The sequence below is a fragment of the Callionymus lyra genome, chromosome 12, assembly GCF_982586985.1.
Source record: "Callionymus lyra chromosome 12, fCalLyr1.hap1.1, whole genome shotgun sequence".
Lineage (NCBI taxonomy): Eukaryota > Metazoa > Chordata > Actinopteri > Syngnathiformes > Callionymidae > Callionymus > Callionymus lyra.
Window position 1 is genome coordinate 380,562 of NC_141829.1, and position 26,332 is coordinate 406,893.

General features: G+C 43.8%; 1 protein-coding gene and 1 long non-coding RNA gene across 2 annotated transcripts in view; one reads left to right on the forward strand and one right to left on the reverse strand.

The window, feature by feature from the left end:
• Positions 1–161: 161 nt before the first annotated feature.
• On the forward strand, positions 162–6,145 carry LOC148067947 (uncharacterized). The gene is made up of 4 exons (XR_015713189.1): positions 162–235; positions 889–953; positions 5,458–5,574; positions 5,658–6,145. It is a non-coding gene; the product is annotated as an uncharacterized LOC148067947 (long non-coding RNA).
• Positions 6,146–9,772: 3,627 nt separating this feature from the next.
• The window catches only part of thsd7ba (thrombospondin, type I, domain containing 7Ba), a 216,070-nt gene continuing 199,510 nt past the window's right edge, over positions 9,773–26,332 (reverse strand). Inside the window, exons 22-29 of the mRNA XM_087804249.1 lie at positions 20,892–21,034; positions 20,636–20,801; positions 17,624–17,797; positions 17,433–17,528; positions 13,753–13,835; positions 13,392–13,587; positions 13,048–13,135; positions 9,773–10,209 (exon numbers count right to left, since the gene is read on the reverse strand). Of these exons, the coding sequence (XP_087660375.1) occupies positions 10,134–10,209; positions 13,048–13,135; positions 13,392–13,587; positions 13,753–13,835; positions 17,433–17,528; positions 17,624–17,797; positions 20,636–20,801; positions 20,892–21,034 (1,022 nt within the window). The 3' untranslated portion in view covers positions 9,773–10,133. The remainder of the gene's footprint in view (positions 10,210–13,047; positions 13,136–13,391; positions 13,588–13,752; positions 13,836–17,432; positions 17,529–17,623; positions 17,798–20,635; positions 20,802–20,891; positions 21,035–26,332) is intronic.

Sequence of the window (26,332 nt, forward strand, 5' to 3'; positions counted from 1 at the left end):
GAGTTCCAAGTATATCCAGCTGCAGAGGCAGAGGATTCAGACCGACCGTAGATTTAGACAGGAAGTGGGTTTAGACGAGCGTTGGGGGGCGTGGTCAATTCAGGAAGTGGCCTCAGACTAACCACGCCTTCTTTTTATTTCGTGAAAGACTTGTTGAAGAGAAGAGAGGAAGATGGAGGAATTCGGACAAGACGCAAAAACAATTAAAAATGTGACAAGCATGGCGGACAACACGGTAAAATAAAGAAATTCAAATTTTAACCTTTCCTTTAAATCATTTTTTACGTTTCTTTTAAACGTTAACTGTCAATCAATTTCATAATGTTTACACGTAGTTAAATTACCTTTTTTTCGCTTTTTTAAATGTTTACTGTCCTTTTAATTTCATAACGTTTTCGCGTAGTTAAATGACAATTGTATTCGCTTTTTCAAATGTTTACTGTCATTTCATGTCATAACGTTCTCACGTAGTTAAATGGCGGACAGCACGGTCAAATAAACAAATTACATGTTTTCCTTTCTTTTTTTAATTGTTAACTGTCATTTCATAACGTTTTCACAAAGTTAAATGACAATTTTTACGCCTTTTTAAATGTTAACTGTCATTTTATGTCATAATGTTTTTACATAGTTTCAGCAATGCTTCTGTTAACTTGTTTTTCCAGATGTATAACGTAAGCAAAATGTAGGTTTACAACATTGTGTCTGTTTATTTAAATCATTAGTAAGTAAGTGAGTAATTATTATTTTAAAGCAATTGAGGTTCAAGCAACGTTTATATATATATATATATATACATATATATTATACATCCTGGTAATTGGGTAATACCCTTGGGTGATACCCTTGTGTTTTTAGTAGTCTTCTAATTTATTTATTTTGATGTAGATAAGGAGATGGCGTGCAAACGGAGTTGTTAGGACTATGAACCAAGTCAGCGGCAGCTAGACATGGTAAGAAAAGGGTTCTACGTCATTGGTGCTCCGCCCTCTAACGGCTTCGCTATTGGTTTACCCCGAGGCACCGCCTCGTCTCTGAGAAAGCTTAATGAACTCGCCACCCAGCAGGGGGCAGTCCACTTCCTATAAAGGCGGGAAGCACCCGCCCCACTTTCTTCTTTTTCAACTCAGCGAGAAAGCTCCTCACAGTGGAATGTAATGATGGCGAATGAATATTGAAGTGAACCATGTGTGCACGAAGACTCCCTGAAGAGGAGACACACATGTCTGCTTCGTTTGCCTAGAGGCCCAAATCACACGTGATGATTATGTGGCCTTCCGAGCGCTTCCCACGGCTTTTGATGGGAAGCGTTCGAGGCTTGTCGACCCACGCCGCCTCAGATCATGATTATGATCAACACAGGACTGCCATGTTGTTTAAGAAAACAACATGGCAGTCCTGTGAGCTGCACTCGACAAGCTCACGTTCCAACGTGTTGGGCCCTGATGAGTCGAGCTGAGTCGTCCCTTGATCATGAACAGACGCCGACGAGGAGGACGACTGGCTCGCTGCATGGAGTCGGCCATGGGGTATGCGAGAGCGATCAGGTAAGTACTTGCAGGCCACATGGCCCTCCTGCAGCACTCGACGGGTTCACTTGAGAGGTGTTAGTGTGCATGTGTTTCCGCCTGTGAGTGTGACGTATTCACAGGCGTCATTAGAGACTTTCGCCGCTAATGCTAAGCTAACATGCTCCGCCGTTCATAGACGGCGAGAGTTTCCTCTCAGAACACAGTTCGAAGGAGGTTTTAAACCCCTTCGCCCGGGTCATGCCGAGACTGTAATAACGGAGTCTGTCCACACGAATGAGGGGCAGACTCCAACCACATGTGTTTTGTTTACAGACGAGCAGAGGTCCGCGAGACCGGCTGAGTCAGCTGTGTTTACTTCCGCGTCGACCAGCGCTCGTGCCCGACAGAGCTTGACAGCTGAGGTGAGTGGAACTAGTCCAGACATGTCTATGTTGACCGGAGGTTGTTCCTTCCCCCACAGCGCTGTCTACAAGCACTGGCACCGTGGAGGACGTCACGTTTGGCGGCGGAGAAACGCCATGGAACTGACGCAACCTGGTGTTTTTACGCGCGAGTTTTCTCGCCGTCCTGAGACCAGGCGAGGGCGAAGAACTTCCGCCCCGTCTGGTCGATCAACTGGAGAGGTGCGTGGCGGTCGGATCTCACGAGTGACGAGCAGGTCTGGACCGCCAGCGGAGCTTGAGAATGTACGGGACCGGGTGAGTGATGTGGTGCCGACGCGCGCGCGACCTAACTCACATCAGCTCCGGGTTAATTCTCCAGCACATTCCTCCACATCGCGGGTTTTGTCAGCTCCGGTGACACTAAGAAGTGCTCAGGGAGTTGGGAAGACTTCCGGGGGGGGAAGGGAACACGCACGACGCGCATCTGAGGTGTCTCACGCGCACTTGCGCGCTTCTCCCACAGAGCCGGTTTTATGTATGAGAGTGGGGGTTCTAGTGAATCCAACTCGAGTACATGCTCTGTGGATTCAAGAGATAGAGACGCGGCTTGTGTGATGCCCTTTCGTCTACGGCCCGCCCTTGGGGGGACGGAGGACTACCCAAGGTTAGCCAGGGCTGCGGTTCTGACAGAACATTATTCGGCTTGGAGTCGCCTGGTTTTACTTCTAAGACCCACTTGGCTGGGGGGAGTAATCAGGCGGGGCTATGCGCTACATTTTGCCCGTCAACCCCCGCGTTTTCAGGGATTCTCTGGACGCGTATGGCGGAACAGGAGAAATTATCCTGTTTGAGAAACAAGGTGTCTACTCTGCTGCAGAAGGAGGTCGTAGAACTGGTCCCTGCAGCCGAGATGATGACAGGGTTTTACTCCCGGTACTTCCTCGTGGCGAAGAAGACCGGGAGTTGGAGGCCCATTCTGGACCTCAGCTATTTGAACAAGTTCATAGCTACCCGCCCGTTTCGCATGTTGACGGTCAAGAAACTGCTTTAAGGTGTAAGTCCAGGAGATTGGATGACATCTATCGACCTGACCGACGCGTACTTTCACATACCGATAGTCAAGAGACATCGAAAGTACTTGCGTTTCGCCCTCGAGGGTCGGGTGTTTCAATACACTCGACTCCCGTTCGGCTACTCTCTGGCACCCAGGACCTTCACCAAGTGTGTGGAAGCGGCAGTGGAGCCATTGAGAGTGAGTGGGGTAAGGATCTTGACCTATCTGGACGACTGGTTGATCCTTGCCAGGTCAGAGGCAGAAAGTTACGCTCACACACAGAAGGTGTTGAGCCATATTGCCACCCTGGGGTTCACAGTGAACCTCAGCAAGAGCGCTCTGACTCCAGTTCAACAGTTAGTTTACCTGGGGGTACTGTTGAACTCGGAGGAGGGATACGCGTGCCTCCCGGACGTGCTTATCCAGCCCATTCTCCGACTGACAACACAGTTGCTGGAAGCTCGGTGTCACGTGACAACAGCAGGCACTGTTATGTCCCTCCTGGGGCTCATGGCAGCAGCCCACACGGTTGTTCGGCTGGGCTTGCTGCACATGAGGGAGCTTCAGAGATGGTTTGGTCGTCTCAAGCTAGACCTCAAGCGGGAAAGAGGTCGGAAAGTGCGCCTTCCCGCTCGGGTTTTGCAGGACATCCAGTTTTGGAACTCTCTAGCCAACCTCAGGCGGAGAGTTCCATTGGGTTGCGTCCTTCGTTACACTCAAGTGTTTACAGACGCTTCTCTGACAGGTTGGGGAGGCACCTCGGGTCAGGCCTACGCCAGTGGGGTCTGGAGCAGTCCGGTGCTCAGACACATAAACTGGCTAGAGCTGAAGGCGATTCACAATGTCCTGCTTCACCTCTCTCCCCAACTGTCACGGTCCAACGTCCTAGTACTATCCGACAGCTCCACCGCCGTGGCGTACGTAAATCGCCAAGGTGGAGTCAGATCCCCAGCCCTTCTGAGTGTGGCAAAGAAGATTTGGCTGTGGGCAGACTGTCACCTGCTTTCGCTCAGAGCTCAGCACGTACCGGGCGAGCTGAATGCAGTAGCGGACAGACTGTCGAGGGGGGCCGTCCAGGACGAATGGGGTCTGTCTGAGGCAGTGGCAAGCGAGATCTGGTCTCGATTCGGTCACCCGGTTGCAGACCTCTTCGCCAGCAAGGAGAACTTCAAATGCCCTCTTTGGTTCTCCCTCAGGGCTTCGGATTGCCCCCCACTAGGCGTGGACGCTTAGCCCATTCGAGGTGGCCGGTCGGTCTACTGTTCGCCTTCCCTCCTCCGCGGCTCCTTCTCCCCTTGATTCGGAGGGCGAGGCGGGGGGGGGCTGAGGTTAATTCTAGTAGCACCAGACTCCCCGGGGGCGCTCTGGTTCCCAGAGCTGGTGCGCATGGCGGTCGGGGCCCCGTGGGCCATCCCTTGGGGCCCCGCTGCCCTGTGTCAGGTGGGGGGGACTCTGACAGCGCCCCCGGTGCTGGGCCGGCCTCTCAAGGTGTGGCTCCTGCACGGGACGAGCTGATCGGGACTTTGGACCCGGACGTTCTCCACACGCTGGAGAACGCCCGGGCCCCGTCAACACGCAAGCTTTATGCCTCAAAGTGGGGGATTTCTCCCGCTGGTGTTCAGACAGGTCCTTGGACCCCAGCTCTTGTTTAGGCACTCTGATGCCCTCTTTGTCTGCCACGGTAGATGCCGACGGGGAGAGGCGGTCTCCCCCCAGAGGTTCTCTCATTGGGTGAGATCGTCCATTATCCGGGCCTACCGAGCAGCGGGTGGATCCGCTCCTAGCGGTCTGAGGGCACATTCCACCCGCGGCGTGGCAGCCTCAGTGGCTCTTTTGCGGGGTGTGGCAGCAGAGGATATCTGCTCAGCTGCTTCTTGGGCGTCCACGTCTACCTTGCTAAGGCCTATCTCTTCGACGTGACGGCGGGATCAGTAGCTCATACGGTTTTGAGCGCTGCTGTGCCCCCCCTCGAGGCCCACGGCTCCAGTGGACTTGGATCCTGGGCCGGTGGGGCCCTAGCGATGCTGCTTCAGGAGCGGCGTCCAGCTGGGGGTACATTTATCCCGTCAGGCTTCGCCTTTTGGGTAAACCAATAGCGAAGCCGTTAGAGGGCGGAGCACCAATAACGTAGAACCCCTGAGTTATCTATCATAACCTCAGGTTCTACGAGTTGGTGCGAAGCCCTCTAACCTCGTTGCCCAGCGGCCGCCCTTCTCGCTGAGTTTTCAGTTGGAGAAAGTGCAGCGGGTGCTTCCCGCCTTTATAGGAAGTGGACTGCCCCCTGCTGGGTGGCGAGTTCATTAAGCTTTCTCAGAGACGAGGCGGTGCCTCGGGGTAAACCAATAGCGAAGCCGTTAGAGGGCTTCGCACCAACTCGTAGAACCTGAGGTTATGATAGATAACTCAGGGGTTTTTGTTCAATTGTAATAATTGCATGACACATAACCATGTTAAATGATCCTCTCTTTCTTTTCTACTTATTTTAAAGCTTGAATGGACATTGAGGAATGAGCGTCAATACGAGCAAGTGGCTGAAGTTGGCAACATAACTTTGAGAAGAGAAGACCTCTGGACCTCGGGTCTGAATGAGGAGTTGGAGGCAACGGTAAGTTTTGTAACGAGCTCCATTGACAAATACATCAACAGACATGTGAATTTTCAGTCATTCCTACTCTTTTAAACACACAGGTGGCAAACTGCTGTCTTCATGTGATATCTTTGGTGGCCAAGCAACATGTAAAATAACAACACAAAATAGCTTTCTTGTTGCAGTGCATACATGTTGGCTTCCAGTTTTGTTTTTATAGGGACTGGACATGTGGATGCCAATGCATATGTGGTAGTGACCTGGTTGCCTCCAAATGATGCTGACCCATCCTTGGCATTTCCCGTAAGAACATGAAATTGCATCTGTCTGTCTTGTGCATATATTATGTATAACATATAAATATATAATAAATGTTATATCAATTTGTGATTAACTTTGTCCTAAGGATGACATTGCTAGGAAAGACTGTATTGTCTTCCCTTGTTGGAAGCCAGGGCACTGGATGTCGTGTGTAAGTCATTCTTTTTTTCTGGCTGCATTTCATGTAACAAATAACATTCATTGAGCTTGATTTCCACAGATTAGAAATCAAGGGTTGTTTCTGGTGTTAAATTGATGAAAATTTACGAAAAAAAAAACCCTGAGTTATCTATCATAACCTCAGGTTCTACGAGTTGGTGCTCCGCCCTCTAACGGCTTCGCTGTTGGTTTACCCCGAGGCACCGCCTCGTCTCTGAGAAAGCTTAATGAACTCGCCACCCAGCAGGGGGCAGTCCACTTCCTATAAAGGCGGGAAGCACCCGCCGCACTTTCTCCAACTGAAAACTCAGCGAGAAGGGCGGCCGCTGGGCGACAAGGTTAGAGGGCTTCGCACCAACTCGTAGAACCTGAGGTTATGATAGATAACTCAGGGGTTCTACGTCATTGGTGCTCCGCCCCACGCCTAGTGGGGGGCATCCGAAGCCCTGAGGGAGAACCAAAGAGGGCATTTGAAGTTCTCCTTGCTGGCGAAGAGGTCTGCAACCGGGTGACCGAACCGAGACCTGATCTCGCTCGCCACTGCCTCGGACAGACCCCATTCGTCCTGGACGGCCCCCCTCGACAGTCTGTCCGCTACTGCGTTCAGCTCGCCCGGTACGTGCTGAGCTCTGAGCGAAAGCAGGTGACAGTCTGCCCACAGCCAAGCCTTCTTTGCCACACTCAGAAGGGCTGGGGATCTGACTCCACCTTGGCGATTTACGTACGCCACGGCGGTGGAGCTGTCGGATAGTACTAGGACGTTGGACCGTGACAGTTGGCGAGAGAGGTGAAGCAGGACATTGTGAATCGCCTTCAGCTCTAACCAGTTTATGTGTCTGAGCACCGGACTGCTCCAGACCCCACTGGCATAGGCCTGACCCGAGGAGCCTCCCCAACCTGTCAGAGAAGCGTCTGTGAACACTTGAGTGTAACGAAAGACGCAACCCAATGGAACTCTCCGCCTGAGGTTGGCTATAGAGTTCCAAAACCGTCGACTCTGCTGCGGCTGCTGGCTCCCCGGCTCGCGCTGCGGATCTTGGCGACGCTCACTCGTCGCACGCCGCCGCTGTTGCCGATGTTGTTGGTGCTGCTGGGGTGGCTGGTCTCTGGTGACGCTTCCACCAATTCGCACCAATGACGTAGAACCATTACTTGAGGCACTATGGCGATTGTGAAGTTGCCAAAATTGTTGTACATTTTCATGCAGATCATGAAGCCAAAAGAGAGGCTCATGCACTTTCTGGACTCTACCAATCTCGATGGATTGGGTTGTCCAAATGATGTAGACCTGTTCAGGTTGCTTATTACACATTTAATCATTTCAGTGAACCTGTTCAAAGTTCGAAGTTCAAGGTTTGTTTTGCATGTTGGGATGCACATTGGAGGTTGCATGTCACATGGTTGCATGTTGCATGGATGTGTGTGTCTTTCAAACATGTTGAATAACAGAAAAATGTATTCAGTATTAATACTCTTTGGTGTGTGTTCAGTACTAAAAATCAAAAGTGTCTTTTCATACAATGCTTGCAAACTCATCTGTTATCTTTGCAGTAAGATCACATCCAAAGTAAGTCCTGGACGCTGGTGCGAAACAAGGTTTGGCAAAAACAAGTGTGGTAAAGCTCACATTATCATTTATCTTTCTTTTTTCAATATACATATGTTTTAATATATATTTATATAGCTCACTCCACAACACATCTGCGGGGTTGACTGTGGAGTCTGCATGTTGATGGTGAGATATGGTTGAAACTATATTCAATTCTGGTTCCACTTAACACGTTTATCATTTAACTTGTTCCAATTTATCTTTTTTATCGTTTTTTTTTAGTATGCTTTGCATACTGTCCTTGCAGCACCGAACAACCTCAGCAGTATGTATGTATGTGCAAATGAAAATATTAACCTCTGTTTTTTAAAAAAAATAAACATTGAGTTCTTTCAATACACATTTTTCTTCCCGTCTGACCTTCCACAATAAGGAAATGGTGGAGCCTGGTTTTGATGGAGAACTTTGGGGACTTCCATGACAGACAAGTCCTACAACATTGAGTTACTGAGTGAAGAACCACGTCTGACCAGTTCATCGTAGGACAGAAAACCATGACAGAGAACCAGGGTTGACCGACTTTTGTCAAAGCATTCTTTTATTTTATTTTATAGTTTGGGTTCTGTGGTTTGTTTGTTTATTTTTGTTGTGTGGATGTTTTATGTTAATAAAGTTTTATGAGCAGTGTGTCTTTCAATAATGTCATTAATATATTTGTTGTTAACATATAAATGAATCTTACAGCAATGCAACAAATAATACATCAGATGAGAACTACTGTTGAAAGTGTCTCATATTTAAGCCTTATATTGGTTTTATTCAGATACGAAGAATGACACTGATAAGATATTGTGTAAAGTGTTCCAGTGTCTGTTTGGTAAACTGTTCAGGATTTTATACCAATAAACACTCATTTGATTTTGATTTTGAAACAATATGTAAAAACTTTTATCTTAAAACATTGAGAGATTCTCTATTATGGTAAAAATAAACAAGTGAGTAAAAAGTTCATAGCAATACAATAAGTACTTGTTTATAGTAACCCTTGCTGAGGACATAAACAACGAAAAAAAACAAAAATATAACGTGTCAAAACCTGTATACGTGCCTGTCAGGTATAGTTTTCAAAACATATTATTTTTTATTTAAGTCACATTACGTAGCAGGTATCATTAGATCATCCATTATCTGCCAGAAGTATCTTTAAAGATCTGTTTACTAACTAGTCGTGTTGTTTCTAATTATAAATAAACTAAATTCGTGTTGAACGTTCAACTAACTCCCCGTAACTCCTCGTTCGATATGAAAATCATGTTTATCATTTGAATATGTTACCGATTAGTTTTAAAAACATGCTCGCAAACAGGTATTTAAAAATGGCGCCGTTTAAAACAAACAAAGAAATTCTCGTCTAAAACAACTTCCTGTCTGGATTTACGTTCCGTCTGAAATGACCGGCTGCAGATCCTCCTCGAGAGTTTAGCATTAATATTGTAATGATTGTTGTTATTAATACTGTTGTCGTAGTTAATATTATTAACGTAATTATATTGTTGTTCACAGACACAAGTACTCTTGAGATTCGAATACTTGGTTAAAAGGTTTTCAACGACACAATAGTAAAGTTTGCAGTTTTTAGAGACACATAAAGTAACAATAAGTCCTGAATAAACATTTTTGTTCGACTCTCATGTGTTTACGTTACTTTCTATACAAGGATGACATGTTTACAAAACACTCTTCACGAGTAAAAACATGTTTCATTTGTGAAGAAATGATTAAACTTAAAATGCATCAAATTCTAAAAAGATTATTTGAAATATAACGTTCATGTGATTTATTTATTATAACGTAAGATTCTCATATAAACTGCATTCATTGCTGCAGTGATAAAAGAGTTTGTTTGTTATAAAGTTTAACCACATTTTGACTTGTTTTTTCTCCTGTGTTTAACTGTCTGGACTCAAAATAACTCAAAATTTAAACCTTCCGCTTATTTTGTCCTTGACTAAAGGACCTTCTGGACGGCACTGGGAGGAGGTCCCGGGGCGGACCCGAGAACAGCTGGTGGTCCCTGAAGAAACGAAGGCTTGACCCTGTGATTGACCTTGAACTCAGACTCACAAGACGTTACAAACGCACACGACACCAAGTCACGTTTATTACACTCAAGTCACGCGTGTTCATCTTCATGGAGGTACAAGGCCACAGGTGGACGATCAGCACCAGGTGATGAGAGGTATGTGTCATGCTGGTGTCTCGACCTTCAGGGGTTTGGAAATCAACTGCATCTTTATTTAAGTCAAGCCGGCGTTTGGTTTCACGTCAACACGTCAGGCATCGAAACACAATCAACAAGTTGCATAAACAAAAAACTAGAAAAGTTGTTGGAAAACACGAGTCGCACTAACATAGTGCATAAGTCTTGAAGGCTGGTGACCTTTGACACGGATGAGAAGGTCAGATCTCGTCCGATCCAGCAGCTCCGGTGATAAAACGAACGGGTCGAGTCCGGCTTCATGTCCAGTCCGACCAGAAGCGTCGCCGCTCACATGTCTGCGTCGCCGTCGTACGCCAGAGTCAAGGGTTTCTGCGGCGGAGAGGCTCGCTCGCCCGGCGCTTTGCTGGAAGAAAGAAAGCTTTTATTTTGGTGAACATGTCCTGGAGCTTCATTCTCAGAGTCACATGATCGTTCTCAGAGTCACATGATCGTTCTCAGAGTCACATGATCGTTCTCAGAGTCACATGATCGTTCTCAGAGTCACATGATCGTTCTCAGAGTCACATGATCGTTCTCAGAGTCACATGATCGTTCTCAGAGTCACATGATCGTTCTCAGAGTCACGTGATCGTTCTCAGAGTCACATGATCGTTCTCAGAGTCACATGATCGTTCTCAGAGTCACATGATCGTTCTCAGAGTCACGTGATCGTTCTCAGAGTCACATGATCGTTCTCAGAGTCACATGATCGTTCTCAGAGTCACATGATCGTTCTCAGAGTCACGTGATCGTTCTCAGAGTCACGTGATCGTTCTCAGAGTCACATGATCGTTCTCAGAGTCACATGATCGTTCTCAGAGTCATGTGATCGTTCTCAGAGTCACGTGATCGTTCTCAGAGTCACATGATCGTTCTCAGAGTCACATGATCGTTCTCAGAGTCACATGATCGTTCTCAGAGTCACGTGATCGTTCTCAGAGTCACGTGATCGTTCTCAGAGTCACATGATCGTTCTCAGAGTCACGTGATCGTTCTCAGAGTCACGTGATCGTTCTCAGAGTCACATGATCGTTCTCAGAGTCATGTGATCGTTCTCAGAGTCACGTGATCGTTCTCAGAGTCACATGATCGTTCTCAGAGTCACATGATCGTTCTCAGAGTCATGTGATCGTTCTCAGAGTCACGTGATCGTTCTCAGAGTCACATGATCGTTCTCAGAGTCACATGATCGTTCTCAGAGTCACATGATCGTTCTCAGAGTCACGTGATCGTTCTCAGAGTCACGTGATCGTTCTCAGAGTCACATGATCGTTGTCAGAGTCACATGATCGTTCTCAGAGTCACATGATCGTTCTCAGAGTCACATGATCGTTCTCAGAGTCACATGATCGTTCTCAGAGTCACATGATCGTTGTCAGAGTCACGTGATCGTTCTCAGAGTCACGTGATCGTTCTCAGAGTCACGTGATCGTTCTCAGAGTCACATGATCGTTCTCAGAGTCACATGATCGTTCTCAGAGTCACATGATCGTTCTCAGAGTCACATGATCGTTCTCAGAGTCACATGATCGTTCTCAGAGTCACATGATCGTTCTCAGAGTCATGTGATCGTTCTCAGAGTCACATGATCGTTGTCAGAGTCACGTGATCGTTCTCAGAGTCACGTGATCGTTCTCAGAGTCACATGATCGTTCTCAGAGTCACGTGATCGTTCTCAGAGTCACATGATCGTTGTCAGAGTCACATGATCGTTCTCAGAGTCACATGATCGTTCTCAGAGTCACATGATCGTTCTCAGAGTCACATGATCGTTCTCAGAGTCACATGATCGTTGTCAGAGTCACGTGATCGTTCTCAGAGTCACGTGATCGTTCTCAGAGTCACGTGATCGTTCTCAGAGTCACATGATCGTTCTCAGAGTCACATGATCGTTCTCAGAGTCACATGATCGTTCTCAGAGTCACATGATCGTTCTCAGAGTCACATGATCGTTCTCAGAGTCACATGATCGTTCTCAGAGTCATGTGATCGTTCTCAGAGTCACATGATCGTTCTCAGAGTCACATGATCGTTGTCAGAGTCACGTGATCGTTCTCAGAGTCACATGATCGTTCTCAGAGTCACATGATCGTTGTCAGAGTCACGTGATCGTTCTCAGAGTCACATGATCGTTCTCAGAGTCACATGATCGTTCTCAGAGTCATGTGATCGTTCTCAGAGTCACGTGATCGTTCTCAGAGTCACATGATCGTTCTCAGAGTCACATGATCGTTCTCAGAGTCACATGATCGTTCTCAGAGTCACGTGATCGTTCTCAGAGTCACATGATCGTTCTCAGAGTCACGTGATCGTTCTCAGAGTCACATGATCGTTCTCAGAGTCACGTGATCGTTCTCAGAGTCACGTGATCGTTCTCAGAGTCACATGATCGTTCTCAGAGTCACATGATCGTTGTCAGAGTCACGTGATCGTTCTCAGAGTCACATGATCGTTCTCAGAGTCACATGATCGTTCTCAGAGTCATGTGATCGTTCTCAGAGTCACATGATCGTTCTCAGAGTCACGTGATCGTTCTCAGAGTCACATGATCGTTCTCAGAGTCACGTGATCGTTGTCAGAGTCACATGATCGTTCTCAGAGTCACATGATCGTTCTCAGAGTCACGTGATCGTTCTCAGAGTCACATGATCGTTCTCAGAGTCACATGATCGTTCTCAGAGTCACATGATCGTTCTCAGAGTCACATGATCGTTCTCAGAGTCATGTGATCGTTCTCAGAGTCACATGATCGTTCTCAGAGTCATGTGATCGTTCTCAGAGTCACATGATCGTTCTCAGAGTCACATGATCGTTCTCAGAGTCACATGATCGTTCTCAGAGTCACGTGATCGTTCTCAGAGTCACGTGATCGTTCTCAGAGTCACATGATCGTTCTCAGAGTCACATGATCGTTCTCAGAGTCACATGATCGTTCTCAGAGTCACGTGATCGTTCTCAGAGTCACGTGATCGTTCTCAGAGTCACATGATCGTTCTCAGAGTCACATGATCGTTCTCAGAGTCACGTGATCGTTCTCAGAGTCACGTGATCGTTCTCAGAGTCACATGATCGTTCTCAGAGTCACATGATCGTTCTCAGAGTCACCTGATCGTTCTCAGAGTCACGTGATCGTTCTCAGAGTCACGTGATCGTTCTCAGAGTCACATGATCGTTCTCAGAGTCACGTGATCGTCTCACGTACCAGAGCAGGAAGGACGAGGTGATGACGACGAGGAGGAGGATGAAGACGACGGTAGCAACAACGTAAACCCACAGCTTCACTCGACCGTCTGCGAACAAACATTTACAGAATGATCTCAAAGTCAAGTCGACGAGTCGCTTTTGTTGAAGATTTCATTTCATTTTTCAATCATGGTGTTAAACAGAAGTAACTCAAGCAAAAGAAACTCCTGTCGCACAGATTCAGACGATGAACGTCGTCAATGATCAGGAGTTTATTTTAATTGAGTTCTAACGAGAATCTCATTCTTTCTGTTTCCTTCCTGATCTGCTCTGAACAAGACGGTCAGGACTAGACTTCTGTACCGGGGCCCACTGGTCTCAGGGTCCACTGGCTGAAGGCGTCCTGGGCTCTGGACCGTCCTGGTCTGAACCTCCCAGAGTTGGTCTTCACGTCAGCTTTCTGGGTGTCGTCGCCCCCTGGTGTCCTGGTGCAGTAGTCCAGGAAGCCGTGAGAGGTCATGACCTCGATGTAACCTTTCTCGCAGCCACACACGCCGCTCTGAGCACACACACATCAGCGTCAACACACATCAGCGTCAACACACATCAGCGTCAACACACATCAGTGAAAGCGTTTGTTTCTCTCCAGGAGAGTCACGAGGTGTCGCTGCAGACATGAAGACTCTCTCAGAAGAAACAAACGTCTGATCAACACGATTCTTACTGGTTTACAATGAGAGAAAGGTTTGCTGCAGGACGGACGACAGTGACGGAGCATCGTCGGCATCTTGTGTAGAAGACATCCGCCTGAAGGAAGAGACTTCTCTGTCACAACAATAAAGATAATAATAATAGCAACAAGAATAATAACAATAATAATAATAATAACAATAACAACAAGAACAATAATAATTATTATTATTATTATAAAAATAACAACAAGAACAGCAATAATAATAATAATAATAACAATAATAACAAGAACAATAATAATTATTATTATTATTATAAAAATAACAACAAAAACAACATCAATAATAATAATAACATCAATAATAATAATAATAACATCAATAATAATGATAAAAACAAAAACAACATCAATAATAAAAACAAAAACAACATCAATAATAAAAACAAAAACAACATCAATAATAATAATAAAAACAACATCAATAATAATGATAAAAACAACATCAATAATAATGATAAAAACAACATCAATAATAATAATAAAAACAACATCAATAATAATGATAAAAACAAAAACAACATCAATAATAATGATAAAAACAACATCAATAATAATAATAAAAACAACATCAATAATAATGATAAAAACAACATCAATAATAATAATAAAAACAACATCAATAATAATGATAAAAACAAAAACAACATCAATAATAATGATAAAAACAACATCAATAATAATAATAAAAGCAAAAACAACATCAATAATAATGATAAAAACAACATCAATAATAATAATAAAAGCAAAAACAACATCAATAATAAAAACAAAAACAACATCAATAATAATGATAAAAACAACATCAATAATAATAATAAAAACAACATCAATAATAATGATAAAAACAACATCAATAATAATAATAAAAACAACATCAATAATAATGATAAAAACAACATCAATAATAAAAACAAAAACAACATCAATAATAATGATAAAAACAACATCAATAATAATAATAAAAACAACATCAATAATAATAATAAAAACAACATCAATAATAATGATAAAAACAACATCAATAATAATAATAAAAACAACATCAATAATAATGATAAAACAACATCAATAATAATAATAAAAACAACATCAATAATAATGATAAAAACAACATCAATAATAATAATAAAAACAACATCAATAATAATGATAAAAACAACATCAATAATAAAAACAAAAACAACATCAATAATAATGATAAAAACAACATCAATAATAATAATAAAAGCAAAAACAACATCAATAATAATGATAAAAAAAACATCAATAATAATAATAAAAGCAAAAACAACATCAATAATAAAAACAAAAACAACATCAATAATAATGATAAAAACAACATCAATAATAATAATAAAAACAACATCAATAATAATGATAAAAACAACATCAATAATAATAATAAAAACAACATCAATAATAATGATAAAAACAACATCAATAATAATAATAAAAACAACATCAATAATAATGATAAAAACAACATCAATAATAATGATAAAACAACATCAATAATAATAATAAAAACAACATCAATAATAATAATAAAAACAACATCAATAATAATAATAAAAACAACATCAATAATAATGATAAAAACAACATCAATAATAATGATAAAAACAACATCAATAATAATAATAAAAACAACATCAATAATAATAATAAAAACAACATCAATAATAAAAACAAAAACAACATCAATAATAATAATAAAAATATCAATAACCAAGAGCTTCACACATTGACGTCTCATGAATAACATCTGCTGCTCATCACGTTATAAATTGTTTCATTTCAACAGAGAAAAGAAAATAGTCGCTGAGGAAGTGATTTATTGAACCTCAGTGTCGACACGATGAAGAAGCAGGTGTTATTAGTTTGTGTCTCTGTTTGCTTCCCACACACTCATTTGTATGGACTGAAGCTGCTCGGTTATTGATCCACGTTATGAGGGGCGAGAGATCAATGTTGGATCAAACAAGCGCTTGGAATTCATGGCATTTAACGACTGTTTCGTATCGACACGAAAGAAGATTTTATTATATTGTTGGAACGTGTTCAGTGCCTTTGAATGTCGACATCATCACATGTTATTATTATGTTATTATTATGTTATTATTATGTTATTATCACATGTTATTACTGTTGTTATTATTATGTTATTATCACATGTTATTATCACATGTTATTACTGTTGTTATTATTATGTTATTATTATGTTATTATCACATGTTATTACTGTTGTTATTATTATGTTATTATTATGTTATTACTATTGTTATTATTATGTTATTATTATGTTATTATCACATGTTATTATTATGTTATTATTATGTTATTATTATGTTATTATCACATGTTATTACTGTTGTTATTATTATGTTATTATCACATGTTATTACTGTTGTTATTATTATGTTATTATCACATGTTATTACTATTGTTATTATTATGTTATTATCACATGTTATTACTATTGTTATTATTATGTAAGTATTATGTTATTACTGTTGTTATTATTATGTTATTATCACATGTTATTACTGTTGTTATTATTATGTTATTATTATGTTATTATCACATGTTATTACTATTGTTATTGTTATGTTATTATCACATGTTATTACTATTGTTATTATTATGTTATTATCACATGTTATTACTATTGTTATTATTATGTTATTATCACATGTTATTACTATTGTTATTATTATGTTATTATCACATGTTATTACTATTGTTAATATTATGTTATTATCACATGTTATTACTGTTGTTATTATTATGTTATTATTATGTTATTATCACATGTTATTATTATGTTATTATTATGTTATTATCACATGTTATTACTGTTGTTATTATTATGTTATTATCACATGTTATTACTATTGTTATTGTTATGTTATTATCACATGTTATTACTATTGTTATTATTATGTTATTATTATGTTATTACTATTGTTATTATTATGTTATTATCACATGTTATTACTATTGTTATTATTATGTTATTATCACATGTTATTACTATTGTTATTATTATGTTATTATCACATGTTATTACTATTGTTATTATTATGTTATTATCACATGTTATTACTGTTGTTATTATTATGTTATTATCACATGTTATTACTGTTGTTATTATTATGTTATTATCACATGTTATTACTATTGTTATTATTATGTTATTATCACATGTTATTACTATTGTTATTATTATGTTATTATCACATGTTATTACTGTTGTTATTATTATGTTATTATCACATGTTATTACTATTGTTATTATTATGTTATTATCACATGTTATTACTGTTGTTATTATTATGTTATTATCACATGTTATTACTGTTGTTATTATTATGTTATTATCACATGTTATTACTGTTGTTATTATTATGTTATTATCACATGTTATTACTGTTGTTATTATCAGTTTCATGAAAGATTACTTTGAGCCTCGACTTGTATTTGAATAGTAATTAAAAGACTGTAGATTTGGTTTAACCTTGTGTTGTCTCTGGGTCAAAGGTCAACGGCTTCCACCACTGCATGTGTATATTAAACCAGGGAGGCGGTTGACCTTTGACCCAGAGACAGGGCGAGGGTTCACAGAAGGTCAAACACGATGAACATGTTACCTGTGACCACGAGTCCGTCGGAGCGCTGACACCACACGGCTCTCTGGTTGTTGCTCCACCCCCCCGACCTCCACAGGTAACTGTAACACCTTCCTCCTGCAGCACAGGAGCTTTTATTGTGAAACTTCAGGTTCTTCTCACCTTGTTGTTTCCTGTGTCTATGTTCGGATCTTTGTTCCTCACAGACTCACCTGGACACGAGCGGCTCTCGAACACCTGCTCCGGGCAGCGCACCTGGTTCTCCATCACCTGCGGGACGACAGCTCTGGACCTCGCCTGACGCCCACTGCTCTCGAAGCTCCGCCCCTCCAGGCAGGTGAGCTGACAGGAACTCCATGAGGACCAGTCTGTCAAATGACAGTCTCCTGAGAACCAGCGGCAGAGTCAGGGTCAAAGTTCACACCTTCAAACACAACATCAATAACACCATCATCATCCAGGAAACAAGAGAAGGAAACACGAGAGAAGGAAACACAAGAGAAGGAAACACAAGAGAAGGAAACACGAGAGAAGGAAACACAAGAGAAGGAAACACAAGAGAAGGAAACACGAGAGAAGGAAACACAAGAGAAGGAAACACAAGAGAAGGAAACACAAGAGAAGGAAACACGAGAGAAGGAAACACAAGAGAAGGAAACACGAGAGAAGGAAACACGAGAGAAGGAAACACGAGAGAAGGAAACACAAGAGAAGGAAACACGAGAGAAGGAAACACGAGAGAAGGAAACACGAGAGAAGGAAACACGAGAGAAGGAAACACAAGAGAAGGAAACACGAGAGAAGGAAACACAAGAGAAGGAAACACGAGAGAAGGAAACACGAGAGAAGGAAACACGAGAGAAGGAAACACGAGAGAAGGAAACACGAGAGAAGGAAACACAAGAGAAGGAAACACAAGAGAAGGAAACACGAGAGAAGGAAACACAAGAGAAGGAAACACGAGAGAAGGAAACACAAGAGAAGGAAACACAAGAGAAGGAAACACGAGAGAAGGAAACACAAGAGAAGGAAACACGAGAGAAGGAAACACAAGAGAAGGAAACACGAGAGAAGGAAACACGAGAGAAGGAAACACGAGAGAAGGAAACACGAGAGAAGGAAACACAAGAGAAGGAAACACGAGAGAAAGAAACACGAGAGAAGGAAACACGAGAGAAGGAAACACGAGAGAAGGAAACACAAGAGAAGGAAACACGAGAGAAGGAAACACAAGAGAAGGAAACACAAGAGAAGGAAACACGAGAGAAGGAAACACAAGAGAAGGAAACACAAGAGAAGGAAACACAAGAGAAGGAAACACAAGAGAAGGAAACACGAGAGAAGGAAACACAAGAGAAGGAAACACGAGAGAAGGAAACACAAGAGAAGGAAACACGAGAGAAGGAAACACAAGAGAAGGAAACACGAGAGAAGGAAACACAAGAGAAGGAAACACGAGAGAAGGAAACACGAGAGAAGGAAACACAAGAGAAGGAAACACGAGAGAAGGAAACACAAGAGAAGGAAACACGAGAGAAGGAAACACAAGAGAAGGAAACACGAGAGAAGGAAACACAAGAGAAGGAAACACAAGAGAAGGAAACACAAGAGAAGGAAACACGAGAGAAGGAAACACAAGAGAAGGAAACACGAGAGAAGGAAACACGAGAGAAGGAAACACAAGAGAAGGAAACACAAGAGAAGGAAACACGAGAGAAGGAAACACGAGAGAAGGAAACACAAGAGAAGGAAACACAAGAGAAGGAAACACGAGAGAAGGAAACACGAGAGAAGGAAACACAAGAGAAGGAAACACAAGAGAAGGAAACACAAGAGAAGGAAACACGAGAGAAGGAAACACGAGAGAAGGAAACACAAGAGAAGGAAACACGAGAGAAGGAAACACGAGAGAAGGAAACACAAGAGAAGGAAACACGAGAGAAGGAAACACGAGAGAAGGAAACACGAGAGAAGGAAACACAAGAGAAGGAAACACGAGAGAAGGAAACACGAGAGAAGGAAACACAAGAGAAGGAAACACAAGAGAAGGAAACACGAGAGAAGGAAACACGAGAGAAGGAAACACAAGAGAAGGAAACACAAGAGAAGGAAACACGAGAGAAGGAAACACAAGAGAAGGAAACACAAGAGAAGGAAACACAAGAGAAGGAAACACGAGAGAAGGAAACACAAGAGAAGGAAACACAAGAGAAGGAAACACGAGAGAAGGAAACACGAGAGAAGGAAACACAAGAGAAGGAAACACAAGAGAAGGAAACACGAGAGAAGGAAACACAAGAGAAGGAAACACAAGAGAAGGAAACACAAGAGAAGGAAACACGAGAGAAGGAAACACAAGAGAAGGAAACACAAGAGAAGGAAACACGAGAGAAGGAAACACGAGAGAAGGAAACACAAGAGAAGGAAACACAAGAGAAGGAAACACAAGAGAAGGAAACACGAGAGAAGGAAACACGAGAGAAGGAAACACAAGAGAAGGAAACACGAGAGAAGGAAACACGAGAGAAGGAAACACAAGAGAAGGAAACACGAGAGAAGGAAACACAAGAGAAGGAAACACGAGAGAAGGAAACACGAGAGAAGGAAACACAAGAGAAGGAAACACGAGAGAAGGAAACACAAGAGAAGGAAACACGAGAGAAGGAAACACAAGAGAAGGAAACACAAGAGAAGGAAACACGAGAGAAGGAAACACAAGAGAAGGAAACACGAGAGAAGGAAACACAAGAGAAGGAAACACAAGAGAAGGAAACACAAGAGAAGGAAACACGAGAGAAGGAAACACAAGAGAAGGAAACACGAGAGAAGGAAACACAAGAGAAGGAAACACGAGAGAAGGAAACACGAGAGAAGGAAACACGAGAGAAGGAAACACAAGAGAAGGAAACACGAGAGAAGGAAACACAAGAGAAGGAAACACAAGAGAAGGAAACACAAGAGAAGGAAACACAAGAGAAGGAAACACAAGAGAAGGAAACATTGACAGTTGAGCAGATGATTGACAGTTGAGCAGATGATTGACACTTGAGCAGATGATTGACAGTTGAGCATACGATTGACAGTTGAGCAGATGATTGACACTTGAGCAGATGATTGACACTTGAGCAGATGATTGACAGTTGAGCATACGATTGACAGTTGAGCAGATGATTTACAGTTGAGCAGATGATTGACAGTTGAGCAGATGATTGACAGAGCTTCACCTGGACAGGGTACAAAGCAAGGTTGCTCCAGATCTTGTTGCAGCTGCTGCTGAACTTTGTCTCCACACAGTTCCTCTGTGACCAGCGCAGGTTGTGAGTTCGAATCCCCCGAGTGAACGACACACGACACGTTTCTGCTCCGACGTCCTTCACCACAGTCTGCTCCCTGAAGACAACGTTCTTGTTGGCGACTCATGTTCCTCTGCTTCTTCTTCCAGCGCCGCAGTGATGCTGCACATTACTATGCTGCTCCTACCTCCACGCTGCAGGCCGACCACACGCTCACACGCCACATGTAGCAAGGGCTGATGGGACACGGCTTCGTCTGCGAGAGCACCGCACAAGGCCGACCCTCGTCGCTGCTTTCCTGCAGGATTCTACGAGTTCGCACCTGATGCCCTGGAGAGATGGGACAACAACCACACCATGTTGGAATCACACACACGTATTTAAACGCACACGCACACAAACAAACACACACACACAAACACACACAAACATGCACGCACGCACGCACACACACACACACACACACACACACACACACACACACACACACACACACACTTGCTTGCATGTGTCCATCGAGTCGATGATATCGTTCTCTTCTATCTACGGTGAGTTCAGAATCAGAATCAGAATCAGAATCAGAATCAGAATCAGAATCAGAATCAGAATCCTTTATTTGTCCCGCGAAGGGAAATTCGGTTTAAACAACAGCAAGAGCAATATACCACAAATAAAACACCCAGAAATAAAATAATAAAATGAAAAAAATCGAAATAGTATAGAATAGAAATTCTGCACCATATTATATACACAACATATTTACAAAAGTAACAAGAAAAGGTGCAGTTAAATATTTATCTGGCTGTGTTCTTGTTGTGGAGTCCGATGGCAGCAGGAGGAAGGAGGTACCTCTCCCTCACACACCTGGAGCATCCTATCACTGATGCTCCCCCAGCAGACCACACCGTTGAAGATGGCAGAGGCCACTACTGAGTCATAGAATGACTTCAGGAGTGACCCCTGGACACCAAACAACCTCAACCTCCGGAGCAGGTAGAGTCTACTCCGCCCTTTTTTATAAAGAGCAGCAGTGTTCCCCGTCATCCCCGTCCCTAATGAGGCCGACGATGGCGGAGTCGTCCGAGAACTTCTGCAGGTGACTGGTGGGAGACAGGTGTTGGGAGTCTGCAGTGTACAGTGAAAAGAGGAACGGTGCCAACACTGTTCCCTGGGGGACCCCTACACTGCACAGTACAGTCTTCGAAACACCATCCCGGGTCCTCACGAACTGTGGACGGTTGGTGAGGTGAGTGTCCGCTCCAGACAGCTCCAGCTTGTCCCTCAGGATGTCTGACCTGATGGTATCGAAAGCACTGCTTAGATCCAGGAAAAGGATCCTCTCAGTGTTTCCAGGCGACTCCAGGTGAGAAAGTGCTCGGTGGAGAAGGAAGATGATGGCGTCCTCCACGCCGATGTCAGGTTGGTAGGCAAACTGCAACGGATCCATGGAGGAGCGCACCAGAGGACTAAGGTAACTAAGGACCAGCCGCTCCAGAGCCTTCATAAGGTGGGATGTCAAGGCCACAGGTCTGTAGCAGCTGGGATCCTTAGGGTGCTGAGTCTTTGGCACCGGTACCACACAGGACGTCTTCCACAGTAGTGGAACTCTTCCCAGGGTCAAGCTCATGTTGAACAGAAGTCCAACAATTTCACTTAACTGGTCAGAGCACGTCCTGAGTACTTTGCCACCGATGCCGCCTGGTCCAGGGGCCTTTGTTGTCTTGGTTCTCCTGAGCTGATTTCTCACCTGGAGAGGTGTGAGGGACAGGCTGGGGTGGGGGGGCATTGTCCCCTGTGGAGTCAGCGGGGGGGCTGAAACAATACAAGCTCGGGGGGGAGGAGAAGGTAAAAGAAGAGGTGTGAATGGTGGAGAAGCAGGGGGGAGACCAGACACCTCAAACCTTGAAAAATAACTGTTTAAGTTGTCGGCCCAATTGTGATCCCCCGCCGCTACAGAGAGCCTGGTCTGATGTCCGGATATGGATTTTAAACCTCTCCAGACATCTCTGGTGTTGTTATTGGCCAGACTCTCTTCCATCTTCCTCCTGTACCTCTCCTTTCCCTCCCTGACCTTCCTTCTGAGCTCCTTCTGAACTGCCCTCAGATCCTCTTTGTTTCCTGACCTAAAGACTCTCTTCTTCTCCTTTAAGAGATCCTTTATATCAGGATTAATCCAGGGTTTGTTGTTGGAGAAGCATCGTACAGTTCTGGTTGGTACAATGCTCTCCACACAGAAGTTAATGTAGTCTGTGACACATGTGGTTAGACCGTCAATATCCTCCTTGTGGGACTCTGAAAAATAACTGAAAATACTCCAGTCCGTGGTCTCAAAGCAGACCTTCAGAGCTTCCTCGGCTTCTTGTGGCTTGTAAACAGGTAGGAGATGGACCAGACAGTGGTCAGCTCGTCCCAAAGGAGGAAGGGGGGATGATAAATATGGGTCTTTTGTGTTCGCATAAAAAAGGTCCAGTGTGTTATTGTCCCTGGTGGCACAAGTGACTTGTGAATTTGGGCAGACAGGAAGAAAGAGATGCGTGATTAAAATCACCGGAGAGATAAAGAGGGCCTGAGGGCTCTGAGTCTGTAATCCGTTCACTACTCCAGTGATGACGTCACATGCTGCCTCCGCGCTCACCGACGGTGGAATGTACACAAGCACCGCGACAACATGTGAAAACTCCCGTGGCAAGCAGAGGGGTCTCAGACTCAGCGCCAAAAGTTCAATGTCAGGAGAGCAGTGTTGATCCCTTAAAGTGACGTGCCTGGGAAGGCACCACTTCTCGTTAACGAACACTGCCAGTCCTCCGCCCTTTCTCTTCCCGCTCATCTCCGTCCGGTCCGCAAACAATTTCAATAAAGTCAAAGTCAATAAAGTTTTACCTTACCTTACCTTACCTTACGTAATAAACAGAATCCATCCAGTGCAGCAATCGCGTCCGTGTGGTTCTGGTTCAGCCACGTCTCCGTGAGCATCAACATACTGCACCGTTGATATTGCGGGTCGAACCTGGTCGCGGCCGCGAGTTCGTCCATCTTGTTTGGGAGAGATCTCACGTTGCCCATGACGACGGACGGGAGCGCCGGTCGATAAGCTCTCCTCAGGTCCCGGCGTTTAACTCCGGCGCGGCTCCTCTTCATAATATCCCGGGGGATGATGGGTCGCTCCTCCGGCCGCACCGCGGAGAAACGCAGTGCCAGCAACTGATCCCGACTGTAGACAATGGCCATTACGCGCGCAGGACGCCCGTTGCGCACCAGAAAAAGCGATGAAAACTTTCCTTTTTCACTGAAAGTTTCCAATTCTTGTAGAAAACTGTCCGCGAGTCTTAAAGAGACAGTGTGATGAAAAGAAAAGTTTGAAAAGACGGAGGCAATCCTCGGAAAAAAGTGAATAAACCCAAAAAAGCACTCGGAGCTGCTGTTAAGGCTGCCGTCCTGTCGGTGCCATCTTGAAGTTCGTTGATGGCTCAATAGATTCTGGATCCACAGGTTCTATCACAGGTTCTATGTTTATATGATGTTGATGTTCAGTCATGGGTGTGTTTCTCTTCTTTGATCCTCCTGGCAGATCCTTCCTACTTCAGTGTATTGATATCTAGACACAGGTGTCAGCAGCTGTAGTCTCCAGGTCTCCAGGTTTTATGTTGCATTTTTTGAGCCATTTTCAGTTGGTCCTTCTAGCGTTTCTTCTGACCTCCAGCAGAGCCTCCAGCAGAGCCGTCCTTGTTGTAGCAGGACATACAACACTCTGCGGGGTACACGGTTGTGGGGCATCCCTGTGACATGAGCCTTCGCAGTTGGTTCTGAGCGATCGTGGCCTCCATACTTTTGTAGCCTGTTCTTCTCAGGATCTGTCACGCCAAGTGATTCCAAGGAAACACTGTAGACAGATGTTGAACAGTTCCAGGGTCTGAGTCTCCCATAGGTTGATGCTTTATTATTTGGTTCTGGATCTCCATGTCAATGCTGTTGTCTTCACACATAATGCTCCCCAGGTATTTGAAAGATGGAACCGCTAGCAGTTTCTCTGATACAGTGAAGACAGGGGTGTGATGTTGCTGCTCCACAGGCAGATGACCTCTGTCTTGGCAGTGTTGATGGTCAGTCCCATCCTGCTGTAGGTCCTGCTAGTGCATCTAGTACAGACTGGAGATCTTGTGGAGAGTGAGATACAAGAGTCGTCCACACACTGCAACTCAAGTATCACCACTTTGTGTAGTTTGGTTGTTGCTACTAATATTAAAGAGGTTACCATGCAGCCTATTTGCTACCGTTGCCCCACTTTAGTCTTCAATATCCTTGAGGAGAAGGTGACGCATCAGAGGAAGATGTTAAAAAGAAATGGTGCCAGTCACACCCTTGTCTGACCCCTGTATGCACTTGGGTCAGACTCTTGGCTTCTTATTGACGCCCTAGCTGTCATTCTATCATGGAATTGACGGATGATGTTTATAAACTTGATGGAACTACCAACTCGGAGTAGGACGTCCCACAAGAGATCTCGCTTCACAGTGTCGAAGGCTTTGGAGAGGTCGACAAAAGCCATGAACAGATCTTGATGTTACTCCCTGCACTTTAATTGCAGTTGCCGAGTTGTGAAAACCATGTCGACTGTTCTCCTGTTCTTACTAAACCCACCTGCGACTCAGGAATCATTGGCTCAGTGATGTTGTTTACTAGCCTTTGAAGCATCACCTTGGCCAGGACCTTACCTGCCACAGCAGGAAGTGATAAGATAACATAATATGACCCTATAGTTACAATACACAGCCTTATCACCTTTGTTCTTAAAAATGGTGACAATTGTGGCGTCTCTCCATTGCTGTGGGATGTTCTCTTCAGCCCAGACCATGGAGATGTAGCGGTGGAATGTTCTCGTGCACAAATACTCTCCCTGTTTTAAAAGTTCTGCAGGGATATTATCTGAGCCTTATTCAAGCAGTTCTTCCAAGATGGTGTAGTCTGCATCAGAGTCCTGATTTAGGAGGTGCTGAAATGTTCAGCCCACCTTACTAGGATACTATCCTGGTCTTTCAGGATTTTAAGCCCATCTTCTGTTTTCAGGGGAGTGATGCAGTGACTTGTTGGGCCATGGATAGATTTCACAGAGTTATAAAAGTTGTGAATATCATTTCTATCCGCAAATGCCTGAATTTCACGTGCCTTCTCCATCCACCATACATTCTGCATCGTCCGCAAAGTTCTCTACACTTCCCATCGTGCTCTCTGCCATCTCTGTCTGGCTGGGTTGGAGGAGGTTATTCAGGGTTTCCTGCACCCACTTCCAAATACCACTATCCCGCCCAACTCGAGCATTGAAGTCCCCAAGCAAGAGGATCTTATCTCTCTTTGGGATCCGACGGAAAGCCTCATCCAGAGCTAGGTAAAAGGAGTCTTTAGTCTCATTTTCAGATGGTAGAGTTGGAGTAGTGTGGCAAAGCGGCTCCTTTCCAGGGGGATGCGTTGGGTCATCAGCCTCTCACTGATGCCCACAGGTGTTTCTGTAAGCTTTGGCAGTAGTGTGTTCTTAATGGTCCACACCGTGCAGATGTTTCGCTCAGGGCAGCAATGTCGATGTTATAGCATCTCATCTCATCTCCTGGTCTGGAAGAGCGCTATACAAATCCA